Here is a 23,918-nt window from a genome sequence, read left to right on the forward strand (position 1 = left end):
ACCCCCAACCCCACCCCCCTTTCACTTTCTACCATCACAAACCATCAGGACTCACACTCCTCGTCTTCCTCAGAGTGCGCAGCTCGGCTCCATATGGGAGGGAGCATCACATGTGTCCAGCATGAAGAGGGCCATGAATCTCCCTCTTATGGATACATGTCACATGCTTTGTCTGCAGATGTGGAGGGGACGATGGGGGTTTCCATACTGATAGAATTAACATGTGGAAATGACTAACCAGCCTTTATGTTTCTGATGTGATTTGAGTGCTTCGAATTTCCTGGGAGGCCTTTTCTAAAGATATGATTAATTTGCAGAATATGGTTGATTTTCCCTCTGTGGGATATTCTTGGCTTAGTGCATCATTTGTGCACTGTTTGGCTTGCCCCTGCATTGCCTATATGGTTGTGTCATATGTGTGTGTGTGTGTGGGTGTGTGTGTGTGTGCATGCATTCAAACATATGTCTGCATGTGTATCACCCCTGTGTAACCACCTCCATGATGGGCTAATTGGTTTAGCAGCCAAGGGGCCAAAGGCCAGTGCAGCATAGCGAAACTCAACATGAACCTGATGTTGAAAGGAAGGTTTCCCTGCAATAGGAGGGAAGCATGTGTGGGACAATTCTCTTTTTTACCACCCCCTCCCACACACATACACACACACTCACACACACACACACACACACACACACACACACACACACACACACACACACTCGCCACTTTCCCTTCTTCATTTAAAGAAACTTGCAGCACAAGAAAACAAAATTCCTCACAGCATTCAGGGCCGCTGCGCTTCAGACTGGAGTAGCACTAGAGGTAATCTCTTCCATTTTAACATATTTTGAGACCTTCTTCTGACGAATGTCACATGCTATTACATTAATCTAGAATATTGAATTGGAAGCTTTTATGCACTATGAATAATATACACACTGTAATATTCAGGCGAGCCCCAACCTGCAGTATCAGCGGGCCCCTCAGTGAGGTTTGTGGAGCCTACTTTGTGTGGGGATCTGAGGGGATCATTTACCAGTTCCAACTCCATTACTATTCATGAGATGGGTAGGCTAGGGGCGAGGGATTAGGGACTCCCTTGGTGCTTGTTGTGCTGTAGGCTCAGGCTCAGGCCTCAGGCTCCGGGACAGGGGCTGTCTGGCACGGATGGTGGGTCTATTATCACCCTGGGACCCTTCTGTCCCACAGCAGAACACTTACTGGCAGCGCCAGCTAATGGAAACAGTCTTTCTTGTTCCCTTTCTCCTTTTTTTAACCTCATCACCCTCCTTGTATCCTTTACCCTGCTCTTAAAAAAAAAAAAAAAAAAAAAAAACGATGGGGAAGTTTTTCCCATTCCCTATTTCAAAGTTGAAATGGTGTATTTCTATCGAGCATCTTTACCGTGAAGTGCTAGGATGGCACTATATTTGCAGGAGAAAAAAAAGTACTCTCCCTCAACTCTGTCAATGCTTTGATCCTCAATTTTCCAAATTTCTAACATCCTCCGTTTCCCCTTACCCCCCAGGTGATGAGTATCCTGAGTAACCCCAGCGCCGTACCCTCCCAGCCCCAGCACGACTTTTCCATTTCCCCCCTGCACAGCAGCCTGGAGAGCTCCAACCCCATCTCAGCCAGCTGCAGCCAGCGCTCTGACACCATCAAGAGTGTGGACAGCCTGGCTTCCTCCCAGTCATACTGCCCCCCTACCTACAGCGCCACCAGCTACAGCGTGGATCCTGTCACCGCAGGCTACCAGTACAGCCAGTACGGCCAGAGTAAGTAAACCATTCATTAACATTTATATACTGAGTGCTTTTTGTCTTTTCGTGTGTCCAACGAGAGCAGGTCATTTGTTTCTATCCTTTTAAGTTGACTACATTTAAAAAGCCTATGAAGTGATGCCTAGCTCCCAGGCAGGAGAGCCTCCTGACCTTTGCACCCTGGTTGGTCAAGGCAGACACGTGCTCTTGATAAAGACCCCCCCCACGCACACACATACACGCACACACCCTCACCCCACCACCAACACCACCACCATCCTCCTAGAGAGCGGCCTCGGTCACACCCCACTCCACTTGGATGGGTAAGAGGAGAGGACCACTTCAAAGAACGGCACACCCTCAGGGGCCACAGTGTCCTCTTGCCCACCTCTCGCTTTCCCTCTTTCTCTCGTCTCCATCACACACACAGACACACACACATACACACTCATGCACACACCCTCAGGGCAGGAAAGAGTTTGCTTTATTAGATTAGCATAATTGACTGATGCTGTCACAGCCATTCATAAGAGGTAAAATGAAGCACACTTCCCCAACAAGCCAGCCAGCGCCAAGCTAGCCGACATTTGTTTGTATTTATATTCAGGTTCTAGTAGTGAGCTGGTGGGTTGTGCATCTGTTGGTTTTCTTTTTCTTTTTTTCTTTTTTTTTTCTTTTTTGTTGATGTGTTTGTGTTGTGGTGCATGGATGCATGTGAGCGCGTGCCAATCCGTCACGTTTGGTGTGTGTGCGTACCAGTGTTTTGTCAGCAGCACGAAACTGATGGCAGTGCGGATGTGAGCTGATGTGAGGTTAATTAAGACGGTGATTGAGCACAGTAGATGGGTAATGAATGGAGGAGAGAGGAGAGAGCTGCTGTCTGAGGATGAAAATGATCGGCCATGTGGAGTGTGGAGGGCATGAAATCAGAGATGCCAAGTGTAATGAAGACTGGCACATAGAACACACACGGGGACCCATCTGAGTGACAGCATGGAGACTTTACCAGGATGCACATGCTCTGTGCCAGCAGCGTGCCAACCTCAGACAAGGGACAGGGGAGGGGTTTTTATCTTTCACTCTCTCTCAGTGAATTGTTTTTCATTTGACTCACTGGCTTCTGCCACAACTTATTTCAACCTTAATCAAAGGAATGAAATGAAAGTGAATAGGACATATGTCTGAGGAATCTACCACCTGTCTGACGTGTGTTTGTTTTTGTTTTTTTCTGTCTTCTTGTTTCCGTGCAGCTGCTGTAGACTACCTAGCTAAGAACGTGAGCTTGTCCACCCAGAGGAGGATGAAACTTGGAGACCACTCAGCCGTGCTGGGACTTCTGCAGGTGGAGACGGGACAGGCCTACTGAAGCCCTCGGGACACACCTTAGACGTCTCTCCTCCACCCTCTGCCACCCACTCCTCCATGCTCCATCAAGTCTGGACTCCAACTCCAGCTCCAGCCTCTCTGCTGCTCGATCTGCAGCCCGGCCGTGACATCAGCGCACAGACACGCAGCCTTGCTGTGTACCAGAGAAAGTGACGCTTGCGGGTGTGACAAGGCTCTTCTGGGAATGGAACTAAACTTTTCACACCATTGTCAACCATCAGGCGGCTCTGCACCCTCTCTTCTCAATCTTTGGGCACCCCTTCCTGCTCCTTGTACTCGTACCCCTACCCCAAACCCTGTTTTGTTTTTGCTCAGAGGGCCAGACAGGACCCCAGACGACCCAAGAACGGTCGGCTGCCTTGGGCCCGGTTCCTCTTTGTCATGGCTGCAGTCCAGCACACATTTAGAGCCATCATGTACTTTGACCTTGCTGTTCATAGTAGTTAACAAAGCCAATATCATTTGAGCGACTCTTATTCTTGTTCCTTTTTGATATTGTTAAGATTATTGTTGCTGTTATATGATTATGGTTAATGTGATTTATGTTGTTCTTTGATTCCATTCGTATCTCTTTTCTCTGTTAGATGTTGGTGTGTAAAACACAGTGGATGACTGAGACGATTTGGGAGTGAGTGTCTGTTGCGTGTGCATGTTTGCGTGTCGGCACAGTCTCACAAGAGAGGATGATTGTTTTCCAAGCTGCTGTTCCTCTGCCTGTTCCCTGAGCTCTAATGTTCGTGAGCGATTTGACCTTCCCACTTTCATATTCATCTTGACATTCCTAAAGAACTTGGCCACTCTGTGGGAAGTCTGGCTGGATGGATTCTGCAGGGAATTAAAGCAGCGTTTGGCGGCCAATAGCTTTCCCCTTCTAACCTCCATCCCATCCTTAGCCGCGGTCCATGGGGAGGGGGGCATTGTTTGCAAAAACAGGATTGGGGAAATTAATGTATTTTGTTTAGAAATATGGACCTTGCCAAGGAGGGCTAACTCAATTCCCCCCCTCTACTCCTCCCAAATCCCCATCTGCCAGGGAATCCTGTGTGACTTAAACAGTGTAAAGCAGATTAAATCACACAAATATAATGTCAAAGCTAATTCACAGTGACCCTTCCCATTACCAGCCAGTATTTCTGTTTTTATAGAGTAATTAGCACATTCTGTAAATGCGCCTTCAGTCGGTTTCCACTTTCAGACTAAATAAGCATTCCTTCGAAACATTCCACAGGCTCCATTTACGAATATAAGCATTCCAGCGCTTTCTGTTATGAGATTAAAAAGCACACAAGCTGTGCCATTCACATGCACTCTGGAAAAATCATATAATCCAGTCAGTTGTGAAAGGGCACAGGTAACACCACTGATTGGCCCCCCTCTCTGGTTTGGACCGGAGCCCCCTCTAATCCTCCACTTTGACGTACTCACTGAAATGTACAAAAAAGAAGAAAAAAAAAAAACATTTAAAGAATAGTGAATATGAGACATTTGTGTAGCACTCATAGTTGACTTGACACGATCCAGGACCAGCTGTTCCCCTTGAGATGTGTGTGATTTTTTTTTTTTTTTTAATTGGCATCAGTGTGATATTGATGATGTACACAGAATTGTTAACTTTATCTCAAGACAGAATTTGGTCCTTTGTCGCCTTTAAAAACTGAAAACTGTAAAGTAGCTGGAGCAGATGTGTGTATTGTTTGTTTATAAAGAGTATGTTTTATACTAAAACAAAACTATGTTGAGTGGTAGGTAAGCAAGGGATCTGTGGAAGTAAATGTTTGATTTGAGTTTCCTTAACTGGCTTGTTTTCTGTTGGTTTTCTTTTTTAATTGTATTTAATTGGTTTAACCTGTTATGACCAAAAGGTTGGTTTGTCTTTGGCCCGGGTTGGAATGAATTTGTATAAATTAGTAAAATATAAATTCCATTAAAAATGTTGAAATTAAAATTGTATAAAAGAGGATCAAACTGAGCTCAATGGAAAACGAAAGCTTGGTGACACAGACAGACTCCCTGGACCACGGGACCACTGTATATTTGAACAGGTGGCTGGAGGAACCGTCTCTACACGTCAGAGCATTTTGAGGGTGTGTTTGACCACCTGATCTTACAGACTGATTATTCGTGCAGACCAGATTTGACTGGACCATGGACCTAACACACCCGAACTCCTGAGCCTTCGGTGTGGGACTGGGTTAAAATGTGACGATGACGATGATGATGATGATAACGATGATGATGATTATGATGATGATGATGATGATATTGATATTGATATTGATGATGATGATGAAGCTGGTGAAGACAGCCTCTCCGCTCTGGGAAAACTGAATCGAGTCTCGTTTGATTTGTGGACCAATAAGACTTCCGGAGGAAAAAGTCAAAGTAACGTTGACTCCGCACTGAATCGCAGCAGCTCCAACTGCTCCGCTTAGACGCCTCACTCGTGTATATTTTAAAAAGGAAGAGTTTTAGAATCGTCTTTAGTGTATCAAACCCATTTCTAACACTTGCGTCAATAAACATTTGGATATTTAAAGCATACAACTCCTTATCCCCCCTCCCGTCTGTTTGACCCTTAACCTGTTTAGTTGCTTTCTGACACCTGTGCTTTGCTTTAGTCCTTTTTCTGTTCCGCATGTGTGTATATTATCATGGTATAATTTATTCTGCTGTATGAAGTATTAGAATAGTGGGAAACTTGTATTGGTATTTACTACCTTCAGCCTGTTGGTGTGTTTACTGTAACACTGGCGTAACTGTTATCAATTAAAGATCCAAAACTGATTTCTGACATTTGTCTCTTTTTTTTTTACTGTGTGTGTGTTGATTGTTTTGCATGTTTTTAACGCAGCAGGTGTGAACTCTTTTCTACTACTATGTGTGTGTGTGTATGAAGTATTGCTGGGAGAAAATTAATCAACAGCTATTTTGATCATTGAGGAACCATTTAAGTTATTCATCCTGCTAATTTTCTGGTTCAAGCTTCTGAAATCTAAGAATTTGTTGCGTTTCCCTGTTTGATGTCATTGTGAATTGAGTATCTGTGAGTTTTGAACTGTCAGTCGGGCAAATGTAAAGACTTCACCATGGGCTCTGGGAAATTATGATGGGTATTTTTTTTTTTTCTTTTATTGTCTGACATTTAATAGAGTCAAAATGTGATAATAAACAAAACAAAAGCCAGCCAATTAATTCATAATGAAAATAATAGAAGTTTATGTGTGCATCTGTGCACATATGCATACGTGAGTATATGCACATTGTGTTTGCATGTGTCCTCCATGTGTGTTCAAGTACATTAGTGGAGCCAGCGGGCCACCAGTGACTGTTCCAGTGCTGGTGATGTGATTAGGGAGTGATGAGAGCTCAGACGTCCCAGACTCAGAGACACAGAGCCAGAGTGTGTCTGTGCGTCTGTTTGCAGCTGTAGGAAGTCATTCATTCTGCCCGCTGACCAGCAGCGCTCTCCTCTCCCGCTGCTGGCCGGGGAATGTTGTCTGCAAATCTCTGTGGTATGGTGTGAATGCAGGGGAACGAACCAGTGTGGTACGGAAGCATCCGATGTGCTTTATGTTACACGTCAGGACACTGGAGCTCATTCAGTTCTTTTACCCTCAGCGCCGTTGGAGGTATGTCAAACACGTCTTAGGTATGTTCATTCACTCCTGACTGATTTTAAACACATCTCAAACATGTTGGATATGTCTACACTCATTGCAGCTATAAAATGTCTATACATAATCTTGTTCAAATTAGGAAATCATGCCAAGTTGAGCTTTGAGAGATGTATTTACATTTTATATACCACAAAATAATAACCAATACTTTAATGTTCATTTGCAATTAAATGAAACTAATTAAAGGCATCACTAATCACAATTATTAACATCATTAACATCAAATTGTATTAGGAGATAAATTTGATGCTAAATAAAGTAAGTACTGATCTGAATAAACTTCTATTCAGACTGTGTTATCATGAGGTAACTATCATTCATATTTCATACTTTGTTAAATATTGGAGAGATTTAAACAGCTCAGCGAGTATAAATAGATGCAGAATATTTAGTCTTCCCTTTAGATTTACAGATTCAGATCAACTACAAACTGCAGTGTTATCACTGCTCTATCATCATCAAGGCTCAGTTTAATTTGATGCAAATGGAAAATACTCTTCAATGTCTAATTACAAAACACACGTGTGTTTTGTAGGGTGGGTTCTGGGGAAGCATGTCAATGAGGCAGGAATATGGTCAGTTATTAAACAGATATATGGGTTCAGTCTGAGGAGACTGAAGGATTTCAGTGGATCCTCTCAACATATTTAATGCGCATTGTTAGGTGGCTTTTTGGCTCCCATGTGTCATCGCTCATATATTCCTCTAAAAGTTTGTGTTCTGGTTGTCCAGATTAGACCTTGGCATGTGCCATGGTTGTCCCCTTTGCTCCAGCTTGTCTCCTGAGGTGCCGGCCCAGGAGTTTTGTCTCCCTGCGGTCTGCTGTCACTCAGACTGGACAAGGTGGCAGCTCAGGCAGCGCTGTGTGGGAGAGCTTTGTGACACTTCCCTCATCTCCTCCTTTGATCCCCTAATTGATTGACTACAGGAGCAGAGGATAAACAGAGTCCACAAGAGCCGATTCCACTCGCCTTTCTGGAGTGGTTTAGATAAAGTGCAGAGGCCCGAGCTCTCCGTTCCTTCTCTCCGCTCTCTATATGGACATACGGCCATTGAAGGTGGCTCTGTGCCACGGTAGCTTAGCTGTGGGCTGTGTCCTCAGGCCCGGGGCTTGCGTACTGCCCCTGTGCATAAATGGCTGGCGGTAATGGGTTTGTTTAGATCACAGGGATGGAAATGAAACTCCTGAGCCTCGCTGTAGAGACCAGGAGGCCCTATCGCTCAGGAGGCAGCGATAGAGAAGTCACAACCTCAGCCTGGTCATACTCACTTTCAGAATGAGCCATGGAATAGAGGCTATGATTCAGATCTAATTTAGGACCAGGCTCCTCAACCTGACCATGCTGTGATAAATAACTTGCTGCTGAAGAGTCAGGAAAGCCATGAAGAAGAAAAAGGGGGTAGAACACAAACAGCCAGCGGGGCCCTTCAGTGAAGAAAAATAGGCCAAAAATGTTTCCATTTTAAAGAAAATGTGTTTGAAAACATGACTTTAGAATGATTTTACCAGATATGATAATTATATTCTAATTTTACAAATCTGTCTTCAGAAACTGAGTTCAGAGCCGTGTGCAGGTATGCTAAGAAATGATTAAGAGATGCTCTGGGGGTCTTGGTTTTATTCTTCGAGATTATGTGTCACAGGGAGTAAAAAGCTCCCAGCTGTCGCCATGAAAGCACTTACAGTATAATAATCCCCCAAATCCTGTAATTATGCCAGCATACGCCGTGTACCTGAGCCTCAGCTTTGTGCTCGTCACCTCAAGGATCCCACTGACACAGACGCACAGCTTGGTGTGCATATATCTTCTTCCCAAATGTGTGTTTTGCATAGGGAGAAAATCTTATTTTTAGAACATTTGGGGTATTTTGAATTTCATGGTTACCCCTCTTAGGTATTATAGATAGATAATCTGTCATGTATAAGTAAAAAGCAGGAGCTCAAATAGGGTATTGTCGTAGCTTAAAGTCGTCTTATTTACCAGAAACTCTGTCCCAATTGTAGACTCTTTTACCTATATTACATGTGATCAGTTTACGTGTAGTTTATATAAAGGGACTTGACTTATTTATCCAATATTGCAAATACACGTGTGCACATCCACACACACACACACACACACACACACACACATACACGCACCAATGCACACCTCCCTTAAAGCAGTTTTTAAATAACGAAAGGAGAAGAAAAAAAAAAAGTCCAAGTAAAGTTGTAAATCTAAGAAATCGGAGTGAGATAAAAATCACTGTGAAGCCAAGCTTGATTTACATTTAAAATCTGAGCTGTGCTCTCAAACTAATTAATATTAATAACAAAAATGGAAATGAGTGCAGTGGCGGCCCTAAGTGAAGAACAAGCTGGGTGCATTCAGTCAGGAGATTCATATATAAGCCCTTTCTCAGGAGAAGTGGGCTCTAAACAAGCGTGACGGCAGGGCATAGACCGCCATACACAGAGACAATTTTTCTAGATAATAGCCTATCACGCAGGATACAATTTAAATTAAAAAATGCAATTTTCACCTTGAAATGAACAAATGATTACAATTTCTATACAAATTAAGGCATCCAGGCTGTGCCTCAGTACTGTGCCAAGGCCATGAAACCTGACATAATTACCATGAAATACATTTTCAAATATTTGTATTTTGTCCATCGCTTTAAAACATGCCACTCTGCCTTCTGTGGGTTTGTGATCTCACCTTCTGGGGGAAATACATAAAAAAGAGAGAAAATCATCAGAGATGAAAAGCTCTTCAACAGGAGAGATAAAAATGTGGAAAAAAACAACCTCCCATACACACAGTAAATCAGCGCAGCTCAGCACAGCGGCCCCCGGAGCTATCTCTAAAAGCCAAATTACTGCTCCTTATCTAAGGAATCATATCTACTAGTTATCTGCTCCTGAGATAGGCTCCTCTCTCTCTTGTGCCTTGTGCTCATCGCCAGAAATGCTATTTATTTGTGATTACAGACACCCTTTGAATAAAAGATGTTTGTGTTTGAGATCCAAAGTTTCGGCAGATTCTGAACTCTTCAGATTCTTCAGAGAGGAGAGTACTGAAGGCAGAACACCTTATTTGGGCAGGGTTGCTAGGGGTGGTCTGCTGCAGAGAGAGGGATGAAAGTGTAGCCGATGGGAAATATGAGACAAGACCTCAAACTTCTCTGACGCTTCATATCACATATGCTTTCGGAGGGGATTCATACTGAGATGAGGTGTCGAATTGACTTTAAATGCAGAACCTAATGTTTGAAACACATGGAGACAGGAAGTTCTGGCATGTATTCTGTAACAAAGCTGCCAAAAGCTGCAAAGTTTGGAGTTTTTTGGGAGTTTCTCTACCCGGATATAGAACTGCCCTCAACTGGCAGGAAAAATATGAAAGTAAAAACTGAATGTTTCTAGCAAATACACGGACAAAAAATGTGACCCACTGCAAACTAATTATGCATCAATATGAGTACATGTGTTTTGAGATGAAAACAAAGTAAAAACAAGGTAAGTCCAATTATTGAACATGACCTTGAATAAACGGACACACATTGTCATTATAATATTCAAATTCATGATCACATCTTCCCATCACTTCACTTATGTCCACTTCAGTTAGATAACGGCTCAGACATGTTCACCTCCCCACAAAAATGTTCATTTTAAAATCAGCTGCTCTCACATTCATTCTTAAAAATTTTGATGTAAAGAACAAACAAGGGATTTTTCCAAAATTGAAACAACCCAGGATAAAGAAGGTCATAGTGTCAAGATCTGACTTTTCTCGGTTCTCGTCCTTCTGACATATTCTTGAACTTATTTTAAACAAAGAAACTTTTCAAGACTCAGAGCTATAATACATATCTTGTTAAGGTGATTCTTTTTTTCGAACACCTCCTTTCCCCTTCCATTTCTTACCTTCCCTCTCTTTCCCTCCATCTGTTGAAGTCCCTCAGCCAGAGAGGCGCACATCAGATTTCAATAGTTGACCTCTTAATGCTGAGGTCAGTGCTGCACCGGCAGCGATTTCACACTCAAGATGAAAGGGAAATGAACACTGAGGATGCTGGGGGTGACATGGGGGCCCTGACCACACCAGCCATTGCCACTCTAACCGCTTCACTGCACCAGGCTGAGATGTGAGAGGAGCCAAGGAGGAGGCTCTAAGATTGAAGTTTGCCACCTGTATAACAATGGTTAAAGTCACCCACCTAAGACAGATACGCACTGATTGGTTTTCAGTGATGTTTCAACTCTGATGAACGTAGTCGCACTATCGATTTATGATGCAGCAGGAGAAATAGAGAGGCTAATAGAAGCAGACATGTGTCCGGCAACTCTGCTATCAGTAGGTCTGGAGAGCTGTGCTCCCATGTGACTAAAACTCCTCTGAGGCTCTACGAGCTACTGAACCCTGACAGATTTTTTTTTTTTTTTTTTCCACCAATGAGCCTGGACCATCTTAAAAATGTCCTGATGCTTAGCGTCAGACTCCAGGCCTGCCTGCCCAGTTACAACGGCTCATTACCGGTGCATTTCTCAGAGGCCATTATTGAATGAACACTGAGACAAGGCTAGCAGTGAATGGACAGTTTGGTTACACCGCCGTGAGGCTTGAGCTCCTCGGAGTAATGTACCGCTTAAGTACCTGTCAGCTTTATAAAGGAGGGAGTAGACTGTGTAAATGTGTGTGTAAATAGAGTGTCAGATCAGGACCCCAGGGAGCGGAGGTGGGTGTGTGTGTGTGTGTGTGTCCGTGTGTGTGTGTGTGTGTGTGTGTGTGTGTCTGTGTGTGTGTATGCTCTTTTGTCCACTGACACATATGTGTGTGCATGTGAGTGTCACCATAATGATCATTTAACCCTCCTCAGCATTCCCCAGGGCTCCACGTTCCCCTTTCGACTTCATATTGCTCCAGGCCCCCCACCCTCCACAACCCCCCTCTCTCTCCCTCCCTCTCTCTCTCTCCCTATCTCTCTTTCTCTCTCTCTCTCTCTCTCTCTCTCTGCCTCCTCTGTCTGCTCCTCACGGCTGGGCACAGTTGGGGAGCAGCTCCTTATTCATTCATGAGAGAAGCACCGGATAAATAAAAAGGTTCATTACTGTGCTAAAGTGTTACTAATGACATGTACCTGCCACTGAGCACCTCCGAAAATCTAATGTGACACACTAGAATGGAAAATCTATTCTGCCGCACCAAGGCCTCCAATGGTGCTAGCACATACTCTATGGAAATTTCTCTCCGCTTGCCCTCCAATTGTGTCTCTCTAAAACCCAATATTTACAATCCCATAGCCATTATGTCCTACTACGCCCTCTGCGCCTGCTGTTGCGACCTCCATATTAGCTGAAAATTGGACTTTGCAAACTTAGCAGGGGAGAAAAGACTCTTCTCGTAGATGAGAGGGGGCAGCACCAGGGAGCTCAGCGTGAGGCCCGCAGTGCCTCTCAGCTCCCTGCTGCCCCAACCCTAAACTGACAACACCCACCAAATGACAAACAAAAATACACAAAAACCCCATTCAGTGCAGTCAAATTCAAAGCCTGTAATAGTCAAATGCTAATAGAAATGCTAATATACTAATAAAATGCAAAAATAAAATATTACCTGACTCATTAAAAGACACTGAAAATTAACTTTGTGTGCCGTTTCACTACGAGTTCTCTTTTTCCACTAAAATGCCACTTGATCACGTACCTGCTGCCGCCGGTTTATAGGCATTGAAAATAAGCACTTAAGAAATTAAGGATGCTTTTGCAATTGTTTGATTATAATAGAATATGAATGGAGGCACAGAGTTTACTTGAAGAGGAGTGGGGCTGGATGAAGATGCTCCTATAGCTCCCACAGTAACAGCACTTCATGTCTTTGATGGCACACTTCATTACCACTGCTGTTTAAAGTAATGTACAACTTCTATGAACTTTTTTTTTCATGATGTTATACTATTTGAATCAGATGCACATATGGTTCTCACTAACAGTAAAACTATAGGTAATTGTATTTTGTATATTATTATTATATATTATATTATTATAAAAGATTAAAGTCTCATTTTAAAATATATGTTACATTTTAATTTTAGTTACTTGTAAAGAATTGTCTGATGAAGGTCTAGCACTGAAATGATGCAAATAAATTATATATTGCATGATGTACAGTGTGGGGGATTTTTTAATAGTTACTAGTTATTACTAAAAATATGCTTTCAAAGTCGCTACTCTACCAAGTACTGGCACAGTAAGTGCCCTAATGCAAACCCATGATAATGTAGAGGCGTTTCATGTCAATTAAATAATTGGAATTCTTGATGTTACTGTGTTTTACACAGGTTAACCAGTCCCCAATGCAACACAGAGCTGTAGGATGTGTTGGGGTGAAATGTGAGAAGATTTCCCCATCTGTGAGTCTGTTTTTTACACATGTGGACAGGTGTGTTCAAGTTCTCCCAGAATTGCCCCTTTCCTCTGGTCCAACTGGTGCTAACCCAAAATAACGTCACCATTTTCCTATACCATGTCTCCGAATCAAAATAAAGTATCACCTGAATTCACAGCATTTCCAAACATCACTCAGCTTCTGCAGCTGTTCTGTCTTCTCATCTATCAAAGAATTTAGCCAGTCCTCTGGAGCTTTACAGAAGCGTGGGTGTCAGTCAGCTGTGGGTTTCTGTTGAAGCCAGCTGTGGTTGTTGTCCTCCCTCCTGAGAAAAGACTTGTTGCATCTTTAAGAGCTCAGTATCTAATTGAATCATGGCTTCCATCAGTGTCTCAGCAGAGTCTTAAATGACTGTTTGCTCGACATGTCTGCCCATTTCCACTGATTAATTCTTATGAAGCCAAACGAAATGTTCTGCCTTGTTTGTCACATTACATCCAAGCCCTGCAGTCTTCCCCCTATCAGGATGAATGTTTCTAGACTGGAAAAAAAAAAAACACTGAAGTGTAGAGAAGTCATATAAATAATAATATAATCCAGATTTATATTCGGAATTGCAGAGTGGTACATTTCCCTGCATTATTTAGTGTGGACATAATCTCTACATATCTGTGTGTAGATGTTGAATTATCTTTATTTAAAATTAGCTTTACAGTATAGCAGCATGTGCAGACAGAACAAAGGTATCTGTCCCACTGCGTTCGGCCAAGATTCACGTCACATCAAAATTCATCATTTCACACATTCGCTGCGGCAAAATTGTATGACAAATGAATGGATCTCAAGAACTCTTGACTCTGAACAGTAACACAAAACGCGAATCATTGAGATTCATGTTGAAAAGCAGTCGAAGATCTCCAGTGAGCTTTTCACAAGTCATAGGAAGGTCCCTATCTTGTGCAAATGTTTGCAAATACTCTTCGACACGTTCGCAGACTGGTGTCAAATCTATTCCTTTTAGTGTGTATATATGCAGCGAACATGTAACGTGTCCTCGGCTGCATCCCATTGGGTTAAAACTTTTCTGGTCAGTTTTGATTAGACTTGATGCAGAAAAAGGCAAAAAAAAAACAACAAACAAAAAAAAAACAACCATGAACAGGAACGATGTAAGACATGAGCAGAACAGATTTAACATCACTGCACAAACCTGTCTGTGTTAATGTCGTACACTAATTAAATGTATTATTCAGATTATTTGACATTAGTGATGCGTGTTTCAGTGTCCAGCTGTCAAATACAACAACCTGACAGCAGCAGGAAATGAAAAGATCAAACCCCCTCTATCTTGATTTGATGTTTTCAAATAAAACCCGCTAACCATGATTAAACTGTGTGTTCGCCACAACTAAGATGTGTTGTGTAGCATGTGTCTTACACTCAAAAGCATGTGTTAGAGCTATTGTGCTTACTGGGAGAACATAAATTCGAAGATCATTAGTCTTGTGATTGATCATTGTGTGGGTTAAATACTTAGCGGTGTTGTTATATCACAGGCCTTGTGACAGCCACTATAATTATGTCCCCCTCCCAATGCTTCCCAAGGGTCCTATAAACCACATTAGCCACTCTTGCCAGCCAGATCACTTAGACTTATTTGAGGGGCCTCCTTCTCCGATCATCACTCCTCCAAACCACCGAAGCATCTACACCCAGGATTTGACACAGCTGTAAATATTCAAATATGATGATTTCATTACGATGTGCCCTCCGCTGCATGAAATCTGAGCCTACTGGAGTTAGTATTTGCTTTTGCTTTAATTTTGGTGTATTTCAAACACAAGACAGACTTGTCATTTACGCCTTCAGGTTGTAAAACTCTAAAATTAAGGCTTGATTGAGCATACATTTGTTGCACTGTGTCTCTTTGAAAAGCCAGCTCAGTTCCTTATTCAGCAACCTGTTCAGTCGTTGATTGACTTTTCCCTCAGCACCCCTGCAGCAGATGAAGGAACAGAGCTTAAACCTGTTACTGTCAGCTTCTCACCTGGATCATAAGAACTCCTGCTCAGAGCATGCAAACCAATATCCTCCTATTCTTCGCTCAGCCGCCCAGGATTCATAGCAATAGCTTTTCACAAAGACCAGGGCAGAGCGTGCTCCGTGTTATCTTATTGAGTTACCTGTAGCTAAGCTCTGAGCGAGCACACACAATGGCAGGCAGTTAATGACAGCGCAGGGCCTAACCCCTTGTCCCCGGCCTTTCCCTGAGCCTCATTTCCGCACGGCGGCTGCCATTTCACAGCTGTTAGCCACAGACTCTCTTTGTCATGATTAAGGACAAATTAATAGATGCCTCCTGGTAATCAGCTTTCATTAGGGCTGTCAAACCGTCAGTGGCGTTCGCTCAGCGCACTGGACACGGGATGATCACCTCCCAGTTGAGAAACACTACAGCTGGCTGTGCGCGGCTGTGGTACTGCCTCTCAGCTGCTGTATTTGTGTGCTTGGTGTGGCTAAAGTGTGGGTAACCAGTGCATTAGCACGCTCCTTCGTGGCACAAGTGCTTGTAGTTGGTGCATTAACAGTGCTCCGTGTGGAGCTGCAAGATGGAGGTCATCGTGGGAATGACATAAAGAGTAGTCTTTCTGCTGGGTGTAATTGGCCCCAGCATGCTGAAAATGGACTGTGAAATGTAAGGGGGGGTCAAATAATTGATTTTCCCCCGAATGCAGAATCCAGGGCAGGGCTGTTTAGTGAGTAATTTACAAGAGCAGTTCAGCCCAGGCTGACTGGCATATCTGTTGAAAGTTCCCAGGGGCACAGGAAGAGATAACACACACCTGAGACCCTGGAGCAGATGGACAGCAGTCACTGTGCTACTCAGAGGGCAGAGAGGAATCACATCAACTTACTTGCACACACACACACCTCTGTATGCAGAGGGGATATAAGAGCACTTATACACATGCGCACACAGACACACACTCACACACACACACACGCGCACACACGCACACAGAGGATGATGGACACAGGCTATTGTATGTAGAAATAGACTCTCTCCTCTCACTCTGTCCATCTCTCTTTCTCTGTCTGTCCGTCTCTCTCCCTCTCTCTCTCTCTCTCTCTCTCTCTCTCTCCCTCTCTCCCTCTCTCTCTCTCTGCAGCATTTCTGGAATTGATTAAATAAACTCATCAGACTTCCAGCAAGTTTGGCATTGTGCGTGAGAGCTGAAGTCATTTCAGTATGTAGATTTCAGACTTAAACCCATAACCGTGTTGCGTGGTGCATGACCACCCCCACCTGCTGGAGAGAGAAGGCTGGGGTGTGCATGATGGGATAGGGACGTCTGTAAGACAGGATATAGCCTGGCCCTCTGTATGTTTAGTGATTTTTCTACACCACAGCCTAAGGGAATTAAGACAATAGCCTTATGTCAGATAGCATAATCTAGTGACAAAATGGCATTTTATTTGTTGTGCCAAAATTGGGCTCAAATACATGTGTAAGCTAATTGAGAAGAACCAGCTGCTTTAGCCATCTGCACGGGTAAAATTGGTTTCATCTTAGATTTAGAGAATTTCTTGTTAAGTAAAAAGATGAGTGACGATTGTCAAGATCCATGATCTCTATAATTTGAATTTATGGAAAACACAATGATTAGCTATTGTTGTGTTGCACCAGAGAGTCATTGCTGTCAAAGATGTAGATGAGTCACCTAGAGCTTGCATATTGTGCTCATCACAACAAGACATTTGTATGGTGCACAGTCAGTGCTCTTCAATTTTCTTAAGCATCTTGGTAAATTGCACCAAACAATTTTCAAGATCAATTCCAGCATCAAAAACAATGCACACAAATCCCATTTCTTCAACCCATATTGTGTTGGAGAGGGCCCCTGTGTTTGCATGAAGGTAATTACAGTGGGATTTGATGTTGTGGTGTGCCCAGAATTCTCCAGCTTTAGATCAGGCTCAGGGTGCTCCACCCCATTAATACTCCATATGGGGAACCCAGCTGTGATCAGAATTGGAAGAGCGGGAGGGGAAATCGATTTCATTTGCAGGATTATTGATGTAACCGAGATGCCGTTTGTATGAAACATAAAGTCTCATTTCAGAGGTTATGGATAAAACTGGATTGAGGGGCTGTCTGTTTGTTTTATTCAATGAAACATTACAGAAACAGAGAAGTCAATATACACACTGCTGTACAGTCCTCACCCGCATTGCACCACATTAAATCTTTGGAACTATTTGTTTTTTCTTTTCACATCTACCTGCCTATACAGACGCAAACTACTGCATACAACTTACAGAGCATGTGATAAAATGTGGTAAAATTTACAGCGGAGAAATAATTGGTGAAAAGAATAGCTTTTAAAAGGAGAACATGGAAAATTAACAAGATAAAAGTGATTTACTGCATTGCGGGAGGTTTTTTTAAAAAAAAAAAAAAAAAAAAAAAAAGGGTTCAAAGCAACCCATAATGTTGGCAGCTAGAACTGACCTGGCATTCGGCCTTTTTCACCCTTTGCCAAGCTTCCCCCTCCACCTGTTCCCTACATTTTTTTTTTAGGAGGCTTTATAAGTCAGGCTGATGGGCTCACCCATATATTAAAAACAATATCAGACTTTCCCAGGGTTTGGATGGTCTAACAGCTGGATCTTTCAACTGAATCCATCTTTCTCTCCTTCTATTCCTCCTTCTCTGTGCCCAGTGGAGACCATTGTAGTTCCCACACGAATAACAGCAGCAGTTGGAGTGATGGCAAGCCAGATGGGAATGTTTTTTTCTGGGTTCACTGCATTCCTCTGATGACAACAGCAGGGTCAACACAAGGTAAAATCCTCTATAAAATAGTTCTTCATACTTTTGATTGCGTTTTATAGATAGAGAAAGAAATTTTCCTTCTCATAACACAAAGATGGTTAATACATATAAAACTGCTGTAACATTACCACATGTGCTGTGCGCAAGTTATTGTACAGTTCATGTAAAGTTTTTTCCATCAAAGAGATTTTTAACAACTGGTCCTGGTCATCAAATTAAGGTGTTTGTGGGCAGACTTCATCCCCCGACTTACTGTCCTTGTTCAGAGCAGATGTTCGGGTTGTTCTGGTGTCAGTGATGGGCAGTGTAAAAGCAGGCTTACACATGTTCATGTCACCATATCATTACAACTGCGGGAGGAAGTTATGTCATCGGGCCAGCTGGCTCTAATATGAGCTGCAGCATTGTGTGAAAAATATAGAGCAGGGGTGGAGCCAAAACTCAAATTTGGCAAAGTTGCTTACAGTATTTCTTGCGTTGGGGTTCAGGGTTCAGACACCCGATAGGCGCCTACAACAGAGTCTAAGAAGTTCTCATAAGTATGTCATTAATTTTACACTGAATACACATTGCATGGACTCACGTGGTCTCCCCGTCTATCCTACCTGCGCAGTTTTGTTTTCAGTGACGATAATTATGGGTTTAACAGTTGCGAAATGGCCTTGATGCAGATGATAAAGGAAATTGCAGAATTCCATCACAGAGCGTTTGTATTTTGACAGGGAGAAAGCTGAGCCAAGTGAAAAAAGAGAACATGCCATTTTTGTGCGGCATGTCTGTGAGGGGCCGGTGTTTTGATATGGGCCTGCGTGGAGTGAGAAGGGAAAGTGGGTCCCCGTCTGGGAGAAAGGGCTGAAGCTCTGTTACGGAGCTTAGGCCTCCATCTATCCTAATAAAAAACACTTAAGCCAAACAGCCCCCTCTTGCTCTCCCTGTGTCTGATCCTGGGAGCTACCTGCAGGCCCTCCACAGAGCACATTTAATAATGGTCTCCACCCCAAGCGATTGGGCAGTCGTATGGACTGCAGGCTGGTGTCTGCGCTTGGAGCAGCAGCACAGTATTCTGGGAAGGCTGAGTCTTGTCATAATGGCATGAAGGGTGTGGTGAGGGTCCCTGCAGTGAAATCTAACAGGGCTGTAGTCTTTTCAATAACGATATTTCTGGCTTTTTTCCAAACTTTGTTGAATTCAACCACGCTTTAACTGACACATTTTATGTTTATTTTTCCTTTCTTCGTTCTTTTTCACCCAGGCTTTTTCTTTGATGGTGTTTGTGGAAGCAGTTTGAAGTGGTTTTCCTTTGCCACCGTAATCCCTGTTTCTGTTCCACACAGACCCTGATGTGAATGAGCGGGAACGTAATGAAAGACTTGTGCTTTCGACGATGTTAAACCTGAATAAAAAGTGGCATTTTTTATTTGTTTTGCCTCGTGTTTGATTCTTGGTAATGCAGACAATCAACAGGGTAGAGGAGTTAAGTGCATTATAAATTACTGAGAGGGAGCCACCTCGCTCTTGGAGCTCATCCTGATGCTGCTGCTGCCACTTTGGGTTATGTGAGGAGTAAAGTACTTTAGCAGAGACCGTGGAGCTGCTCCACAGCACTCCTTTGCATATCAAATAAACAGCAGGGCATGATGGCGGTGCCAACCCAGACAGCTATGTTATATGTACACGGTGATGCATATATGTCTGTAAAGGTGCCACTGAAGTCTATTGAATATCTGCTGTGATACAGATCATGGTGACATAGTGTCTGAGGTTTGAAGTGGTTTGTATAGGGAGTGTATAGAGGGGACGTTTCAATTGGCGAGCTTTACCTTCAGCATGTGACACTTCTGATTTAAAGCAGCACAGGTGAATATGGTAATTAAAAAAAACCCATTCACAGGGAATATAATTAGAAATCTTACACACAAGAGATTTCATATTAACACTAACACTGTACCTGCTCATTTGTACTGGCTTCTTGTTTTTAAACTACATTGTACTGATAAAAAGATGCATTTGAATAGTGCGTGCTTTCATTTACAGTAATAAAAAAAAAAAAAAGGATCAGGATTTTCATGCTGAAATCCCATGTTTATAGTCCCCTTCTCTGTGTCCTCAATCCGTAAGGTGACGATCCATGACTCTTATTTTCATAACAAAACGTTCCAGGGTCCAGCAAACAAACTGTTGTATGGATGTACTATTGATTTCACATTCACACGTCCGGACTTAAAGGGACTATGGGATTGCCCATGAATCCCAAATCTGTGTGCTACTCACAGTCTGTCAAGTTGACATCCACTCTCTTCTGTAAACTGGCAAGATTATTCACTCAACAGGATCTCCCTCCCTTTCATCCTGCGAACTACAGGCCAATCCGGCCGCTGACAGCCAAGTGATAGCATACAGATGGAAATGAAGGCGAGCGGGGGAATGGTGCTGTTTGTCAAACACTAGAGAGAGCTTGTGGGTTCAGGGAGTAGACTGCTGCGCCAAACTAGGTCCTCTGACTCTGACTTCACTTACTGTGAGGTTTCAGCACCCGAAATCTTACACTTAACACAGTTGTCATACATTTTTAGATGTAGGCTGAACTTAAAACTCAGCACGATCTGATTACCACAAGATATATATGTTGCGCAGCCATCAGAGGAGACGGAAGAAGAAATCCCACTTTTCACCACAAGCTTGTTGCAAGACAGCACAAAGCCCTTATAGTTCTATTTGCTGCCATTAGACACAAAAACACGAGAAAGACTTCAGAGTAAGCAATGATAAAGTCTAATGTTACAGTGCCGGTGGTTTTTGGCCTACAGGGCCTGCTGATGTGTACACCAGAATTTATTTGCTCCCTCAAATGCCCTCCATTCGCTCTATTTTGAACAAGCTCTTCTGAGCGAAGGAGGACAGGCATGGAGTAAAAAAGTCGGCTGAGGAGATGTCATTCATGTCAGGTATTTGTGGAAGTAAATTACATACAGCCACTACATTGATAACAATCATATAACAACTAAACTGGTCTCAAAAACTGATACAAGCAATATGTGCTGTGAAATGTATTTCCTTCTCCTTGGGCAACAGATAATATGCATTCTTCCCTGTAGTCCACCAAGCAATACAAAGAATGTATTCTGCCTGTTCAATCGCAACGTTGGCTTCTGCTTGGAGATGGCCATTGTGCTCTCTGGATCACAATTCACAGTCACCGGAATGAAACCAATTTGAGCTCCTTTCAAGATAATGCAAATAAATATCAGCCCTGATTTGCCTGTTTTTTTTTTCATAACTTTCCTCTCTTCACTCCCTTATCAGCACGCAGAGCATTTCTCTCTTTCTTAAGGGTCGAATGAAAGGTCTCTCTTTTCTTGAGAATCAAGGCAAAGGAGAAGCCTGGTCCAGGACTGATTCATGTCGCACACACTGGTGGGATGTTATGCATGGATAATTGATTGTCGAAGCAGCATGGCCACTGTTGGATCTTGATGGTGCTGCCGAAATGTCACCTTACTGATGTTACAGCGGCGCCGATATTAAAAAGGCTGGTCTCAAAGGCTCCCATCCGAGCACACTCCTCTCCCACTGCGTCTGGGAGAGACAGCACTGTTTGTCAGGCTTCTATTTCAGAGAGACAGATCTTGCATTCGCAACCTTATCTGCACAGGACAGTGCACCCTCTTCCAGAAGTGCATTGAACATTTCCAATCATAGGAGTATATCACTCTGCTTTTAAAGTGGAAATCAAAAGTGTGGGAATAGTGAGGTAAAAAAAAAAACAGACATAATTGAGATTGCATAGGATTTATTTATAGGTAGTTTGTCTCCTCCAAAACCCAGAAAAATTACACTCCAAGCTGCAAATATCCCCTTCGACAACAATAAAGAAACCATCATTTTCGTGGGAATGTTTTCATACCAATTCGAAGAAGTTTTAAAGGAAAATTGTTTGGAAACGTCTCAGACATTAAGTCAGATAATGCAGTATGCATTTGTATAAAAAGTAAGGGATTAAGTGAGTGGAATCCGGTTAATTTCAGAGTTAGGATAGTGAACCAAAAGCTGAGCAGGGACTGGTAAACTGTGTTAATCTATAAAGGCTTATGCAGGTAAAAATAGACTACACCTGCATGCCTTTTTACCTCCATAATACTTTGCAGAGGGAGACTATTGAGCATCCGTTTCCATTACCAAGGAAGGGAAAAAGGATATTTTACCATCAGTTTTCAGAGTTGCTTTGGTACATTGTTCAAAGAATGAAGCATACAGCCGCCATCATTTCAGAGGCCTGAGCGGGAAAAACCTGAGCAGAATTAGAATTTTTTGCCTCATTTGTTGCACCATGAATTTTGCTGAGTTGCAAATACATGAAGTAAAAACACAACGTATGATAAGCTCATAAAACAGAAGTAATTTTTTTTTTTTTTCAAAAAATTGCAACTATGTTTCTCTTTTACACTAGAAATATAAGTTCCTGAACAATAATAGCTTACATTTGGGAAATAATATTATAACATTTCTTTTTCATTCTGGATTCCCATTGTGTATCTGCTTTTTAAAGGATAGCCCTTTCCTTTTTCTGCCACTCTGCCATACTGAAGCCATTCAGAAGTCAGGGCTTCCCCCATAATCAAGTGTGAATGAACATGTAAACTTAGCCAAGTATTAACAGAACTTGGCCTTTCTTCTAGACACAGCAGTTCATGCTGCTGTGTGAATCCTGGTTGGCGTGACAGAGGTAAAAGGCAAACAGCTTTTGAGGAGTGAGGAGGACCCAAAACAGACAGGCGGGAACAGACCTTACTGTTGGGCAAAGGGCTGCAGCTGAAAAGGGAGAAGGGAGCATTAATAGCCACCATATGTCTGCATATTCTGGGGGTCTCCAGCGCAAATTTCATTACCCGACGCACAAAATGGAGCATCTAAAAGACGTGTGTAACGTGGCCTGAGACAGCTACCGTGTGAAAAGCGGGCCGTTATGTGTGAGAGCCATGGTCTGATCTGTCACGCTGTGGTTTTTAAGGAAAAACGGGGGTAGCAGCTGTTTGGTTCACCTGTCCTGTCCTGTACACGGCTCTCCATCAAACCAGAGGCTACTGTCCTCGCAGGCCTGCGCCCACAGACATGTTCCTCCACAGTAATCTCAGATGTAACACTCCTATCTAACGTGACAACATTTACAAGACCACAGCCCCTCTGTTTATCAGACTTGTACAATTATATGGTGTTCCAATTGTGTGAGCGCACCGGTTACAGTGAGAGAGATATCCATAAACATAGTGTACAGCCTTTAGCCTGCCTGCGCTCTGTATCAAACCATGTTTTCCCACTGGACAGTGAGTGGGATAAATCAACACAGAAATACACTGCACTACCCTTGTTGTGGACCATCAGGTTGCTGTGTAGGCTAAACTACATGATCATGGGTTTATTGATGGCAATTTTCAAGCGCCCACTAGTCAAGAGTTGGAAATTTTGTCTGAGTTCACTGTGGGAAAGTCTTTAGTGAAAAATATGCACAGCGCGAGTATGTGGTTGAATTAAATTTAACTGTTTGCACATATGTTCCCTTGTTTAAGGGGGGAAAGTTACTACAGCACTGCTTAAGCCATGGATTATCTGTCTGCGTCCTCTGCCTCTTTAGCATCAACATGAATTCACCCACTCAGAGTCTATCACACATCCACAGAGCTCCCTGAGAGAGAGCGGACCTTAGGGAAGCCCAAGCAGGGGGGGACCTCGACAGAGCCGAGCGGAGCTGAGCAGGGTTGCTGTTGAGCCCATGGGCATGGCCCTCTCACTCTCTGGCAACCACTTTGTTAGGCACACAACACTAATCCTCCTTGTGTCTTTATTGCCCTCTGTGTAGAGGAGCAGGCCGGGGCTGGGGCTGTA

General features: G+C 43.1%; 1 protein-coding gene across 1 annotated transcript in view; it reads left to right on the plus strand.

Annotated features, from left to right (window-relative positions):
* pax7a (paired box 7a) overlaps positions 1-5,931 on the plus strand; it is a 47,104-nt gene extending 41,173 nt beyond the window's left edge. The window contains exons 8-9 of the mRNA XM_087175145.1: positions 1,527-1,776; positions 3,012-5,931. Coding sequence (XP_087031271.1) covers positions 1,527-1,776; positions 3,012-3,127 — 366 coding nt within the window. The 3' untranslated portion in view covers positions 3,128-5,931. The remainder of the gene's footprint in view (positions 1-1,526; positions 1,777-3,011) is intronic.
* Positions 5,932-23,918: the final 17,987 nt, after the last annotated feature.

The sequence above is a fragment of the Seriola lalandi genome, unplaced genomic scaffold, assembly GCF_002814215.2.
Source record: "Seriola lalandi dorsalis isolate HSWRI2012SDOR001 ecotype SW California unplaced genomic scaffold, Sedor1 jcf7180002054419, whole genome shotgun sequence".
NCBI lineage: Eukaryota > Metazoa > Chordata > Actinopteri > Carangiformes > Carangidae > Seriola > Seriola lalandi.